The 15930-nt window shown below is 33.8% G+C and overlaps 1 protein-coding gene across 5 annotated transcripts in view; it reads left to right on the top strand.

Moving 5' to 3' along the window:
• LOC105833277 overlaps positions 1-15503 on the top strand; it is a 120431-nt gene extending 104928 nt beyond the window's left edge. For 4 of the 5 annotated variants that reach the window (XM_036284992.1, XM_036284996.1, XM_012674903.3 and 1 more), the window contains 2 exons: positions 12781-13117; positions 13294-15503. In XM_036284992.1, the coding sequence (XP_036140885.1) occupies positions 12781-13117; positions 13294-13894 (938 nt within the window). In that variant the 3' untranslated portion in view covers positions 13895-15503. Of the gene's footprint in view, positions 1-3551; positions 4063-12780; positions 13118-13293 lie in introns of those variants that run through there. The other variant, XM_036284993.1, reaches the window with a different exon arrangement.
• The last annotated feature ends 427 nt before the right edge of the window (positions 15504-15930 follow it).

Here is a 15930-nt window from a genome sequence, read left to right on the forward strand (position 1 = left end):
CCAATTTAATTTAAATTTGGGGTGCAAACAACTTGCAATAATTAATTCTTTTTTTTCAAACGTAAGGAATCTACCAGTATTGATGAATTTCGGAACGCAGCTTTTATTCACTTCTTTTACATGTGTTCAATGGCGCGTTTACATATGTGATGCTGCATTTCAAAGCAAATTCACAAAAAGTAACGATAAAAGTAATTGTTAAATTCGTTACTCGTTATCGAAAAATGTAATAAAGTTACTTTTTTCATTACAAACAAAATTTATAACGCCGTTAACGTTACAGTTACTAAAAAAAGTAACTGTAACAGTAACGATGTTACAAGTAACGCGTTACTTCCCAATCCTGATGTTTTTCTATTGCATGCATTAATGCGTATCTATTTACAAATGATTTATTCTTATATAACAAATACATCAATAGATCGAAAATTGATCATTATTATTTTCTTCTGTTAAACTTATAATTGTAAACTTTTTTTCTTTACTTGACGAAATACAACTTTTTCCGCAATTATCGCAGTGATATTCAACTTTCAAAAGCATACCAAAATATTGTGACAAAAGAGCACGATAGTCTATGTAATTGAAATACTTGATCAACGACCATTATATTACACTGTGAAACTTTCATAATTACTCTTATCTTTCGATGTTTCGCAAAACTAAAGTGACAATATCACGACGAGCTTTTTCATACTCTCCACCAATGACTCGCGTTTTTCTCTTTAGTGCTTTAATCATTGGTTGAATTATCACGAACTAGCGCGACAAATTGTCCGAAAATGATGGATCTTGAGAAAATAGGGAAAAGTTACATTCTCTTCTCAGTATCCTCTTCTTGCGAAAATGGAGAAAACAAGTAGGAAAAAGAAGCTTGTGTTTATTCGAGATATTATCGTATGAATTGCGTGAAAGCAAATCCTAAACCATAACAATCTTATTAAAAATTCTTGTTCTCTTTTTCTTACGTTTTATTTTTACTTTATATATACATTATTTATAATTTATTTGTTTTTTATATACAATATTTATAACATTTGTAATGATTATTACATATAAGTATATGTTGTCTCTATACGATAAACCGTTACAAAATTATTACACTTAACAGCACAATTTCGGCTATTATTTGCAAGACTTTGAACTCGTCCTTTTCTTCGTTGAGCTGTCTAAATTCGATTCTTCCACGGCCTCGTTTTAAATACGATTTTTTTCTGACGCATTGATGTCTTTGCTTATTATAACTGCGAGAGAAAGTTGTCCGAATAGTCACGACCTATTTAATCGCACAGCTCTACACAATCTCAATAAGAACGTATGTATGCTCTAAAAATCGATAAAATAGCAACTTGCAGAGAGAGAGAGAGAGAAAGAGAGAGAGAGAGAGAGAGAGAGAGAGAGAGTTATTTTTCGCAAAAAAGCGAAGAGATGAATTCTACAGTTTGCTAATAATTAAATTATTAAAGAAAATAGACATTAATCACCTTCGCATAATAATCTAGAGGAATTTTTACAAGTGTTAATTAAATGAAATAAACTTTGAATCGAATCCGCGAATGGGAAACTATTAATACGTAAATTCAAGCGATTTTGAAGATTGCATGTCTTTGATTAAATCAAGTCTGTTTAGACGATTTTAACGAAGATTCGAGCAGGTAAGAAAATTCCAGAAAACGATGTAGAACTTGTTTCATCGTAAGCAACACTCGTTTCCATGTAGAACATGGTACCGTTCGTTTGCTGTTACGATTTTCCGTTCCTTTCCCGGTTAGTCTCTATGCTTCTTCGTCTTTCTTTCGCGAGTTGAGAAACATGCCATTCTATTCCATAGGAGTTTCGTTATCCGTACGACGAAATTCTTATCGCGATGGAGTTGATATATCGATTGCTCGCATTCCCGCGAAAGAAATCCTTGATACGACACTAGAAGGTATATACCTTAAGTAAATACTATTTCGAACGAGATAATCGCGCGACGATACGCTTTATTTACTTTAGAAGAGTTTAGCTCTTGTTTATACGTTTGCTTTGCAAATTTTGCCAAGTATTAAAATTACTTAAAGTATTGCGTGGATGTACGTCGCGTCACAGTGCGCTGAAAAGATTCACTTCTCCTATCGTTCGATTACGAGTGAAAGTTGTTGCGTGTAATTAGTGAACTTCTGTTGGAATCCTCAATCTAAACTGGACAAATCAGTTCTTTAGATCTCTGCTAAATTCAAACATTTCCTATTTATTTCAAAATGCAACTTATTTAATTAGCCATTAGAAATTTCTTGCTTGAAAACTATAACACACTATTTCAAACAAAACAAGTACATTAAATATCTCGTTAATTGTGAATGTAAACAACAACAACAATAATGCAAATGTCCTTGTAAATCAAAAGGCTTAAACTTTGGTGCTATCAGAATAACATTATCAAAAATCCATTTTGGTTTAAACAAAACGTCTTTAAATACAATTGCAATTTTACACAAAATTAATATATAACATCCATGCACAATATACATATGTGAGATAAACAGGAAATACACAGATATAAATAAGAAGACGTGGCTGCCGTGCATTCTTTAATTAAGTCATCGATTTAACTTTTCAAACAAATGGATTTGTTATATACATATATATATATATATATATATTTTCATGTACATATATATATATATATATATATATATGTATGTATACATATTTACTATACTTGATATCAAGATCCATCATTTTTCGATGCATACTTCTGCATTTAATAATCGTGTTACATTTATCAAGAACAAGACATTTGTTATTAATTTTAAATACAAAATTAATAACATGCAAAACCTTTTTTTGATGCAAAAACCTTTTTTAGAATTTAAACAGTTTATCATAAAAACCACAAATGATAAATTTTATAATAATCCTTAAAGAGAATATACATGAAAAAAAAAAGTAGTATCGGTCTGGCTCATGGTAATTTTTTAAATTTAAATTTTCTCCGTTTCTCTTTGAAAAAATAAAATAGTCGGTGCGTGCATACATTTCGAAAGGATAACCGGCACATCGGTCGGTCTTTATGATAACAGATAAAGTTCTATGAAGATTCGCGTATGACTCTCAACTCTGTTGAGAACGCGCACATCAATCGCTTCATGATGCCAGTGGTTTCAAAACCAGTGATTAATAAACTCGCGAGCAAGTCATGTTCGAGCGTACATTTTTATTACACGGAATGTTTAATTATCACTATTCATTATACAATTTTCTCGTTTCTAAAGTAAAAAAAATTTTAAAATATATTATATAGGAATTAGAAATTAAGAAGATAATAATAATAATTATTATTGTTTGATATTTTTAAAAGAGGTTTCCAATTTAATTGTTATGGGTATCCAAAATTGATTTAAAATGTTTGAGAGTATTGCTCGATGCTTATTAATTTTCCAATGCACGTTGAGTATTCGTTTTGCAAATATTATAATTTCCGTGCATGACATAATATTTTCTAATTAATTAATATAAATATATACATAACTTTGCAGAAATATTAGTTAAAATTTTACTGTACTTAATGTGGTGAAAATTTGATAATAACGCAACATTAATGCAGCTTTTGACACATAGGAGGAAAGGAGAAGGATAAAGTGACCCTGTTGAAATGGACGACGACGCCAACGTCACGTCAACAGTACTCTCGCGGATCACTCCGCGAGATTTATTTATAAGCGCACGGTCGACCACGATTTCTTTTTATCTATTGCATTCCTTCCAAGGCCCCTACAGAGAACGGATCGGGCAACGGGCCGTCGTCATGGCCGTTCGTTCCCGCACGCGAGATCGCTTTCTATTTCTCTCTTTCTCTCTCCCGCTCGGCCGTTCGCTCGCTCTCGAGTCTCTCTCGTTCAATATGGCACCGCCCGCCGCCGCCGCCGCCGCCGTCGCTACTACTACCCCACCACCACCGATGCTGCCGACGCCGGACGTCTCTCGTTTCGGAATATCGATAGCGTACGTCGACCAAACGACGGGGTACGCTCGAATAACGCTCACGAATTATGAGTGGCCGCTCTACACTACTACTACGTACGTTACGTGATTATCCGAGTTATCCGGAGCATATGTAATATGGCTATTGACTGGCGCGTTTCATCAACGCCGCAAAAATGCTGCAAATACGGGACATCGTTCTCGCTGTATCGCGCTTTTACTAAATTTTTTTTATTTACTATCAAACTTTCTCGTGGAAACTGTAGAAAGAATTGTTAAATGTATATGTAGGTATATATAAACGTACACGCGCGCGCGCAATTTTTCTGAGAAGCCAGATTTATACACTTTACCCTCACAGTATTCATATGAAATATCATAGATTATAGACGTCTATAATAATCACTCGAGAAAATCTCTCGATAGATATCAGATTGAATTAAAGTAACAATTTTAATCAGCAACTTAAAAAAATCCTATTTGCTCGAGTTATTTAAAATTTATTTACGAAAAGTAAGATTTCTTGTACAATTCTAAAAAATTCTTTGTAAAAGTCTCAAAGTTAAGGTTTTTGCAATTATATTTTTGAAAACATATACAAGTTTTGCGTAAAGATACAGTGAAAATACTCGGTTTAGTGATGTAAACATATTCATAGTGAGAAATATCGTTTACTATTGTGCAACGATGGAAGCTTGTATTGTGGTTAGGGGGGGTAGTTCACCCTATTGCTGCCGCTTTCAAACAGTCATGACTGAATCGATTGTTATTAGATCGCCATTTTTAACTTTTGACTTTAATAGTTTTGGAGTATTTTTTATATTATGAGTACATAGAGATATTTGCTTAAAACAATTTAATTTCACAATGTACAAATCATAAGAAGATATATATCAATATTATGTTCCTTTAAACTTTACTTAGTTAAGTGTGCAGTGCGTGCGCGCGCGCGCGCGCATGTGTGTGTGTGTACATGAAATCATTTAATTATGCATAATGTATTTTTTCTATTGTTTCGTAATAAATTTATAAGTATATAATGCAAGATACATATTTCTAAATGTGTTAATTCTAAAGCATCGTTATTCGAAAGAATTTCGCTTAATTGTCCTCTTTTGATGGCTCAATATTAAGATGGCGCATAGATACAAAAGAATCTAAATTTAATCGAGTTTCGAGCATCGTTTAATTGCCAACGCTGTGCGACGATGACATAATATTCAGTGCGTGATACGATGCGCTTTTTCCTCGATAAAACATAGTCGGAGAATTGCATTTTTTCACAATGTTCTTTGGACGGTCGATGAGTTTAATAGCTTAATATCATTATTATACATCGCATTATAATTGTACGAATTAACGTTACGGTTTTATAACGCCTGGATATTCAAGAAAAGTTTTAAAAACTCACAATTTAATTTTTTGGATTTTCTTACTTATATTTGTTTTATGCAATATTAAATGCGATCTGAGCGTTAAGATCGGTCATGAAAAAAACATACCGATGTGATACAAAATCTTTACAATCGGAATTTGTTTAACGTAATTTGATAAAAATTTAAAGACAAAGTTCGGCTTACCCATCTGTGAACTAAAGTAACTTTGTTGAAATTTTCACGATTACGCAAAATGTAACATTTATATCTCTGAACGTCGAATTTCATCACGAATATGCTTAATATGCTTAAAAAGAGAATTTTCAACTCTTTCAGTATTCATCGATAAGCAAATAAGAATATTTCGTCAGTTCGTACGTCAAAATATCTCTTTTATTACAAAATTTTGAAAATTAAAATATTTGTCTTTTAAATTTAAATACACAACATTCATCTATCGCATTAAAAAGGTACACAAGACGATACAGGCTTAAAGTAAAGTTAATCTTAAGCCTTCGGCACATGATTTTCCATGCTAGATTGCATACGAGGTGTCTTATTACGTATCCTCATTGGCTTACGATTGGTGACATGATTATCCGGGCCAATCAAGACACATATTAAGACGCTTTGTATGTGATCTAGCATGAAAAATCGTATCGTGTGCCGAAGGCTTAAGATTAACAATGACACTGGCAACGAAGAGGAATGCACGTGAGGTCGGTAGGACTATGACAATATGGTAACGTATGTAAACAAATGATGGGAAAGAGGAAGTTGGAAGGGCGATGGTCGCAATGGGAAAGGGTGAGAAGGAATCTCGGGTGGAGGGGGGGGGGGGAAGTCAATGCCTGCGGCTTGGCGCGTCAGGTTAGGTTAGGTAATGCGTATCCATGACGGTTTTTCCCTCGCGGAGAAAGTTAGTCTAGGCACACCTCGACCGTAAAATCGGCATGGCGTACAACATTCTCCTTCCTCCCCTCCTCTAACTCTTTCTCATTCTTACTCTTTCTCATTGGACTGATATCGAACCAAAAATTTTATAATATAAGGATGAAGCAAAAAGATCTCTTGCATGCTCAATGACAAAGATCACGCGTACATACTCAGACAGGTCGTATGCAGTGTTGCCAATTTAGCTATTTTGTAGCTAGATCTAGCTATTTTTTCTTTCATCTAGCTTGCTAAAAATGAATTTTGCTATTAGCCATTTTTCTAGCTTTTTTCTTATAAAGTTAAGGGGATGCTGGACTGCCTCTGAAACTTGATCGAGGTCGTAAAGTCATTCGTGTACATCATTAATAAAATTTTATATATATTTCTTTTATAGATTTAGAAATTCTTTTCCAGAATTAAAATACATATATTAATATTAATCTGTGAATTAAACTAGTGCTCTGTTTCTATCCTCGGACCGCCTCGGACCGATTTCTCACTCACACATATACGAAATTTTCTCTGAGACTTTTTTCTTACACCAAAGCTTCTAGCTCATTTCTGCAAGCATTTTATTATTCTTTTATGTAATAAGATTAGTGCGTACTAGTTATTTGTACGTACAAAGTCTTTAAAACTTATGTGTTACAGATGAAAGATACGAGGCGACTGCACAAAAATATAATTTTCTAACTTTTTTGTTTTTTACATAATATTATAGGTAGTAGGCACTATTTGTTATTGTCTATACTTTAATTCTGGAGAAGGATTTTTAATTCTATGAAATCAGTAAAAAAATAGGCTTAATTAAAAATAATAACGTTCAATCGGTAAAACAGACGACTCCAGCATCCTCTTAAGGAAAGAAAAAATATTTAAATGTTCTCTTTTTTATACGTATGCATGCGAACGAAAACGCAAAAGCACAGGCTTCTCTATAATAGAATCGCAAGTCATAAGAAATCGCCAATCATATTCAATTATTCTTCTTTAAATTCAAATATGATTGGTTAATATCTTACGACTTACAACTTCATAAAGTCTCTACTCTCTAGTATGATTAGTTTGTATTATGTAACAAAAATACACGATTTAGATTAAAAATTAAATAAGTATATTTATTAGTACAGATCTAAAAAGCTTGAAAAAAGTTCACTTTTCTCATTTTTAACTCTTTAAAAATATTGTTAATATAATAACAGACTTATAATAATAAACTTATAATAATAGACCTCGGATTAAATTTCAGCTATTGTTTATAGCTATAATATTATATTTTCCTTACCGTTAATTCAGCTATTATCTAGCTTTTTTAAGATACTGGTTAGCTATCTTTTTTTCCAACTGTTGGCAACATTGGTCGTATGTAAGCGGTTTCAACCACTTAGAATCTTGCATTTGAATCGATTTTGGGATTTAACCCTCTGCCTACACATGGGGTTACGGTAACCCCAGTCGATTTTGAAATGTCCGCTACTTAAAAGTATTTAGCAAGAGGACGCTGGGATTGGGGGGGGGGGAGTTTGAATTGTGCTCTATTTATTCCTCTTTGGGTGTTGTCAATGTTCAGAAAACAACAGAAGTAGGACCATCGAAAGTTTGTGTTGGGGTTACTCCGTTACAGTTATCCCGTGTGTAGGGAACGTAACAAAAAATGGAAAAGTTCCAAATTTTTAGGAAGGGTAAGTAAAAATTATTTTTTTGTTAATTACGTATCATTTACACATATAGTATTTATATATATTATCAATGTCGCGATTATTTTGCGAAAATATGCTGCAATTGTAGCATACTTTATTTTACATTACAAATTACAAATTAAAAATTTTTTTTATAACAAATAAAATCTTTTGTAATAAATATTTTTTGTATTAATAATTATGTTTTTGTGTATTAATAATTATGTTTTTAAAATAAATATTACTATTTTCTTCTACTATTGTGTTTAAACTTCATTCATTTTTTACTAAATTCACATTACGAAATAAATTTATTTTTTGAACAGAATCAAAAAACTAACAATAGATTCTTAAAATAAAACTCTTCCCCTTTCCATTGATCACCATTTTAATTACTTTATCTATATTTTTCTAATAAATACGGGTGTTTGAAAAAAAGGAAAATTTTTACAAAAATTTTTCGTTCCTTTCTCATTCTTTTAAAAAAATCTTTTCTTTTAATATCTTCTTTTCAGCCAAGACCATCATAATTCTGAGATTTTTTCCTTTCGATTAAAAAAAAAAGAAGTAAAAATTGATTAAATACATTTGGAGATATAAGTCAACGAAATTTTGGGGTTAGCGTAACCCTTGTGTGTAGGAATCGGGAGAAAAATAAGGTGTGTAGGCAGAGGGTTAAGCATTTTTTTTGTATTTTATGATATCTATTTCAATCTCGCTTACATATATAGTTAAATCGGTCAAGAAAAGTGAGCGGCTTTATTTGAAGCTTTATTTACGAAAAACGATCGCAAATAATCACCTTTTTGCGCCGTGACGGACGATTTACAACAAGTGTGACGGCCGCTGAATTCCTTATTTCTTGAACGTAATCAGGTTAGCGCGATGGGTCGCAATGGCCATTTTGTAAGCGCGCGGGAAGAGTAGAGATCCTCAAAGAGAGACTGGCCATTCTTAGTCTCCATCGGATTGGGTGGCCTCTAAGATGGCGACACCAATAAGGAATCCTGTTTACCAGCGCAAACAGGCATAAAAAATGTTATTTACACGATTTACAATACATATGCGATTAAAAGGTACACAACGCACACACAAGTTCACGTATGTGTAACCGCCATTTTGGGGACGTGGCCAGTCTCTCTTTGAGGGTCTCTAGAGAAGAGTAGAGTTCCTATAAGGAGAGTTGTGCCAATGTAACGGAAGTCGCTATTTTCCGTTTCATAGCATGTAAAGGCGGCAAATTTCAAGTCTTATTCAAGTCTTATTTCATTTTCTAATCCATATTTTTCAACGTTCTAAAGCTTGTGGAAACATATGCATTATTGCACCTTTTTTTGATGTATTATAGCATCCAAAAACTATATACACAATTCGGCATTTTCTATTTTTAATATTAATCCAAGATATTATATATATATATGTATATATATATTTGTACATGTAGATATATAATTGTAAATAAAATTAATGTGATTGAAAATGCTGTGGAATAAAAGAAGGATATATTTGTAAATGTAATCTTAAAAATGCTGAAAAACTTTAGCATTTTTGAGATTACATTTACAAATATATCCTTCTTTTATTCCACAGCATTTTCAATCACATTAATTTTATTTACAATTATATTACAATTTTAATAGTATAATTAAAATACCTTCAATATAAACACTTTGCTTTATATATGGATACACAAAATACTGATGTTAATGCATTGATGATAGCTATACCAAGATTGCCAAATTGTGCTGGAAATGGCTGAAACTATTGGAAGTTTAACGGAAAATGGCGGAGCCAATCACAATCGAGAGCGGTATTGGCACAACTCTCCTTATAGGAACTTTAGAGAAGAGATACTCAACGCGACATCTTTCGGTAGCGTGGCGAGAATCCTTGCTTTCGATTATTCTCATTTCTTGGTACGAAGTGACTCAAAACTTAAATGCGGCCATTCCTTGAAACGGTTATTCCCGATTTTATGAGTGACACAGAGTGAAAAACTCGTCATAAGTTGTGAAAGCTTGATATTAAATGTTACAAATTAATTAGAAGAGGTAATTTATTTCTTTAGCTTTAGCGAAAGAAATAAATTATGAAATGAAAATCGATCCTTGAGCCTTGTCGCACCTTCTAATCGACTTTCTTGAGTCGCGTGGCGTGTGCGCAATCTATTAAGCGAAAGACTTTTTACAAGAAAATAGATGACCGTGGCTATATGAGTATTCGGCTGATCTCACAATCAGTGGAACGGCAGATTAACAATTTTCACGCTAAAATGTAGGATCGGTTGGAGACTGAGAATTAGCCAGAATTGTAGTCACCGCTGTTCCAATCGACTGTAGCGCGTGTTATGTATACCTGTCGAAAATCAAAAATAATGAAATGATCTCACGATCACGCTAGGAAGTAAATAACCCATATAGCACTACTGTTCCATGGATATACATATAAGTCCACTATCGCGAGACTGAAATGAAACTTAAATAAGATATCCCTTTTTTTGCACATAAATCGGATATCCTAAGTATTGTCTATCTTTTGGACATTCCATGTACTACGTCCAAGTTGAAATTAATTATCTTTTTATGTGTTAATATGTGTTTAAAAAGATTTGTTATCACTATTATTTTTTATTACTAAAATAATTTAAAAAATTATGTATATTTCTTATCTAGTGCGAGGGCCGCATCAATTGCGACCCTTGGCGCGAGGACGATCCAGAAGTTTTGCAGATGCAATTCTTCACTAGCGCCCGCGAAATCTGACCCCAGTGGTTTTAGTGGTGACACCACATATCCCTATTGTTTCCTTTCTGAAGGGGGCGGGGAATCCGAAAGGATTTCCACTGGGTTAAAACAAAGTATATTTCTTATTATATGCTAAAGATATTTTATTAATATTAAATATTTTTCAATTGCCTTTCCGACTATAATTAAAGTATCTATAAAATTTTTTTTTTTACTTAAATTTATTTCTCAAAATATTTTATCAATTTCAAATCATGTACGTTAAAAATCATTTACGTATGTACTTTTGCGTTCTTAATATCTTACATTTAATGATTTTTTATTATGATTGGCTTCTACACTTAGATCTTGATATAAATCAAAGGCAAAAACTAATCATATTAAAGAATCGTAGAGTACTGAACAAAAAAAAAAGTGATAATACTTGCCTGGTTTTTAATTGCGTATAGATATTTTATAAGCGGACATCCTCAATACATTATCAGGATGTCTTGGGATAGATTTTCACGGATGTATTCCGATTGTTTTAAATCCCTCGAGATACATCCCGTGGACGTACCTCGGGTCAATTTTTGCTGTGTGGGAAATGACGATTTCAGATACTGTCCACACGAAAACGCTTCAATATTTAGCGCAGATCAAATTATTACAGAGATATCTGTCTGCCATTTTCGATATTCAATATTCAGTATTGCTGTTTTTTTTAAGCATCGTAAAATTATCTTTTATACAAAAATCGAGGAGGACTTGAGCTTTCAAAAAATCAAACGGAAAAAAATGTCCATCGTAATAATGATTGACAATATTCGTCACGATTGTTAGCAACGCGATTTCATTGAGCCGCGCAATGATTCGTGAAACAATTCGATTGTCATCATCGTCATTGTCGACGATTATAAAACGTGTGATAACAGTACGCATATTTCTCCCCTTCCGGCACGAAACGATGAAAGAAAGACGGAAGCATCGCCGTATAACTGGATCAGTCGCGGACGACGATGACGATAGGGGAAAAGAAAAAGAGACCTCTCGTTCATCATTGGCGTAGTGCACGAACGCGCTACACGTAACATGTAAATGCGTAAACGCGTATTTACGTACCGCTAACCTTCTAGAGTCGCTCGCGCATTCTTGTGCGTTTCATATAGTCATGAGTATTACATATATGTATATAGTTCCCACATACCGTTAGAATCAGTCAGTCAGTCAGTCAGTCTCCCCCCCCCCCTCTCTTTCTTTTTCTCTTTTTTTCTTTCGTAACAAGCATAAATAAAAATGTATTGACGTCGCGTATAAAGAGTTTCTATTGAATTATAAATAAAACATTGACCATTAAAAATTATATGGTATAAATAAAACATTGACCATTAAAAATTATTTATTCGGTAAAAGGGCAATTTATTCGATAGAATGTTTTTTCCTAGAGATACTTTGTAAGTTTATGAAATAAATTAAATGAATTATCGTACACGTTAAAATTATTTACTCTATAAAACATAAATTGGCAATTATCAGATATTCTTTTTATCGCGAGTCACTGTATGGAGTTCATAGAATATTTTTGTCATGTATATATTTAGAGGTATTGACGCGAATGATCGCATAAATGACTCGTTGAATCATCAAACAAATTTGAATAAAAACAAAGTTTATTTATCTGTCAGTTACTCATTAATAACAATTTGTACAAACACGTTAAACGCTTTAGTTTAAAAATAAGTATATTGAAATGCGGAATGACAAAACTAGGCGGTTCCACCTGTACATATAACAAAGCATAGTATTCTTATTGTAAAACAGCGCTTTGTATTTGATTTTATCGTGAGAAGAATCTCACACAGCACAGAATATCGCAATATCCATCAGATATCCGAGGGATATCGCAATAACCGTAGGACATCCATGGGATTGTAATAAGTCCAATTGGATATCTCGATAACCTGGGGATATCCTCAGTATAAAGTGTGCTGTGTGGGATATATAAGTGTAGAAAAGAAGCTCGAGTCCTTAATAGCTATTAACCTTAGCTGCAGTGACTATGACAATAAAAATAATGTGTCTTTCTTTTGATTGATGCAGATTCTAAAATGAGATTGGAGGAGGATCTGGTGATCCGCAGGAGTCGACCCACGATGATCTCCGCCAAATATCGCGCTCGCGAGGAACGTCGCCGTCTGCTCAAGATTTCTGCTGGCAAGCTGAAAAGAATCGAGGACCCGGAAGCGAGCTTGTGCCGATCGGTTCTCATAAATAACGCGGTACGACGGCTGCAGCGTGAAAATCGGGACGAAAAGACACGAAGTTACGGTACACTTCCAGTGGTGACATCGTACATGGACGACGTCAGCAAGGAAAATAACATCACTGGGAGCCTCATCGCCGACGTAACGGATGAGGAAACTTCCTCGAGGAAGAGGTACGCCATCACCACTATCACCACCAGAATAGAATGTAGAATAACGTTAAATTATAATTTGAGCCTTTCTTTTGACATTATAGTTTTCGAGTCGTATAACGTAACTTTACCCCTACAATCCATTGTCAATCATCAAGTAATTCTCATGTTGACATTATTTGTGTAATGATACGTAGGCTGGCCGATGATTCAAGAAACGACGGACTCAATGCTAAGCGGCATAGGCACGATGATTTGGACTTACAGGACGACGTATTCGATTTCTACATCTTGCCGCCAACGCCACGTTTGCTCTCGCACATTGACGAGATTCAGCCAGAAGCAATAGGATCACATCACAACGGCAGTCATCATTTGGGTTTCCCAGAGGATCGACTAAACGACAGCGTGGTTGACGTGCGATCGAACGGCACGATCATCGGGTGCGTAGGTAGCACCTCGGTCACGACTAACAACGGCAATAGCGTCGACGGCGCGACGAGTTGTCACTCCGTGCTCTTCCCCGTCGTCGGAGATCTCAACGACGCGAACGCGCAACTTTCGAGACCGGAAACCGACATGATGGAAGTGGCCGATGTAGTCGATCCCGATCGGCTTTGCGACTTTTCCAGATTCGCCGACTCTGCAAAGACTCTCGAGGAACGACTGGCCGAATTGCAATCCTTGGACGAGCACTTCGATCTCACCAAGTTCGAGCGCAACAACAATCAGAGTTGCGGCCGCGCTTTCCATGACATACAGACCTTCCACAGTCTGGTGCCGGGTCTGGAGACCTAGACGGCGGTATTGGGTCAAGACCAAGCTGAGCCGGTGTTGTAGGATGTCATTGGTGACGACCTGATGATATATCGACTTTGCGATGCACAGAGTCTTGCCTGGCGAGAAGTCACGCGTCGTATTTTATCCTTGTGCGCTCGTAGAAAAATGATGAAAAACGCATGCGTCGAACGCGTCGATGCCGTATTTAGTACTCTGAAAGATTTCTTACCGTGGGCAAACGGATAATGGGCTAACAATAAATTGTATCTTTTGGACCACATGCTATTCATCTGTTGATATAAACCAACAGCAGTTTTCACACAACTTGCAATAAGACTTTAGATCCCACACAGCACACATCTTTCAGAAAGCTTTCTGAAAGATATTTGAAAAATATCTTCTGTCAGATGTCTTTCAGAAAATTTTCTGAAAGATGTGCTGTATATGATATAACCTTTTTGTACCGTTAAACTACAAGGAATAACATAATGTTATTCCTTTCAAAATGCGACAAAAGTAACACGTAACTTTGCTGTTTTAAGATTATTAACATTAAAAGATGCAATCGCGGGATAACATTCTAAGCTCAACGGAAGTCGGAATTGTAATTGAAAATTTTATCTTAATTTGTTACAACTTTATTATAATATATACGATTTAAATTAAATGAAATTTAAATTTAATTATTGTATAAGAAGAGGAGAATGATGACATTAAGGAGGTTCTAACATTTAATAAAATGTAAGACAGATCTATAATTATATATATGTATATATATACATACAGGGTGAGTAAAAAGTACCGGATCGATGAAATATCTCGAAAAATATGGGAGATACGGAAAAATGTTTTAGACAAAAGTTGTACAGTTTAAAAAGGACTATATAATGATAAAATTTATTTTTGAAAAAATATTTTTTTAAACGGAACCCGCTATTTCTGATTACATGTTTCTGTAGCTGACTTCGAGACTTTTTCAAAACACTATCGATAAACTTTTTTTTTGTTAAGTACTTTTCGAGATATGAGTTGACAAAGTTCAAATACCGCAACTTTTGTCTGAAACATTTTTCCGTATCTCCTATATTTTTCGAGATATTTTACCGGTCTGGTACTTTTTACTCACCTTGTATATATATATACATATATATACAAGATGAAATTCGAAAGTTAATTATATCAACAATATCTAAAAAAAAAATTATTTCAGATATTTTCATGTAGGACAAAAAGTTAAAAAATATTCTAATTACAATAGAAAGTAAACATTTAAGTTTGTTCTAATAAAGTTCTATTTAAATTGATCGTATAATTTGAGAAAAATTTATACTATTTTTTGATAAAGAAAAGAATATTTTTCAGAAATAGGCAACGCATGTGTAGTGACGTAATAACGTTATGGACCTATCAGAGTTAGCTGAGTTAGCCAATTTAAAATATACTTATAATTTTGGTACATCATCATTTTTTATAAAATCGAAATGTTTCGAACCAATTGAATTGACAATCAGTTAGACGTACAGTGGAACCCCGCGTTAGCGTACTCCGCGTTAGCGGAAACTATCCCCTCCATATGCACTCGGCCCACATGAGTAGCGTGTGTGGGGATAGCAATGCAGTCACATAGTATGTAAGCAGTTACGACGTATTCTTAAAGATTTGTGCAAGATTTTAATCTGTAATTAATTCATTTAAGACTAAGAAATGGCTAATATTTTTTTAAATTTAAGAATTTATTATTTTGTCTACATGGTCATTAAAAATTGTCTCAAAAAATTGTTTTAAAATATTATTCGTGTAATATAAATAAAAATATATTCTTATATAAATTTTTATTTGAAAAATTCACGCACATGTAAATAAAATAGCCAACACTAATTTAAAATAAATTGTTTAAATGTAATCACATAAAAAAAGGAACACCGATTGCAATCAAAGTTGGATTTCTAATTTGATAATATTTTATTTATAAATTATATGTTGGAAAATAATAATAAATTAGAAGTGTAGGGAATATAAAATATTCGGGAATACAATTTATTACAGAGATACGA

Source organism: Monomorium pharaonis, chromosome 3 (assembly GCF_013373865.1).
Source record: "Monomorium pharaonis isolate MP-MQ-018 chromosome 3, ASM1337386v2, whole genome shotgun sequence".
NCBI lineage: Eukaryota > Metazoa > Arthropoda > Insecta > Hymenoptera > Formicidae > Monomorium > Monomorium pharaonis.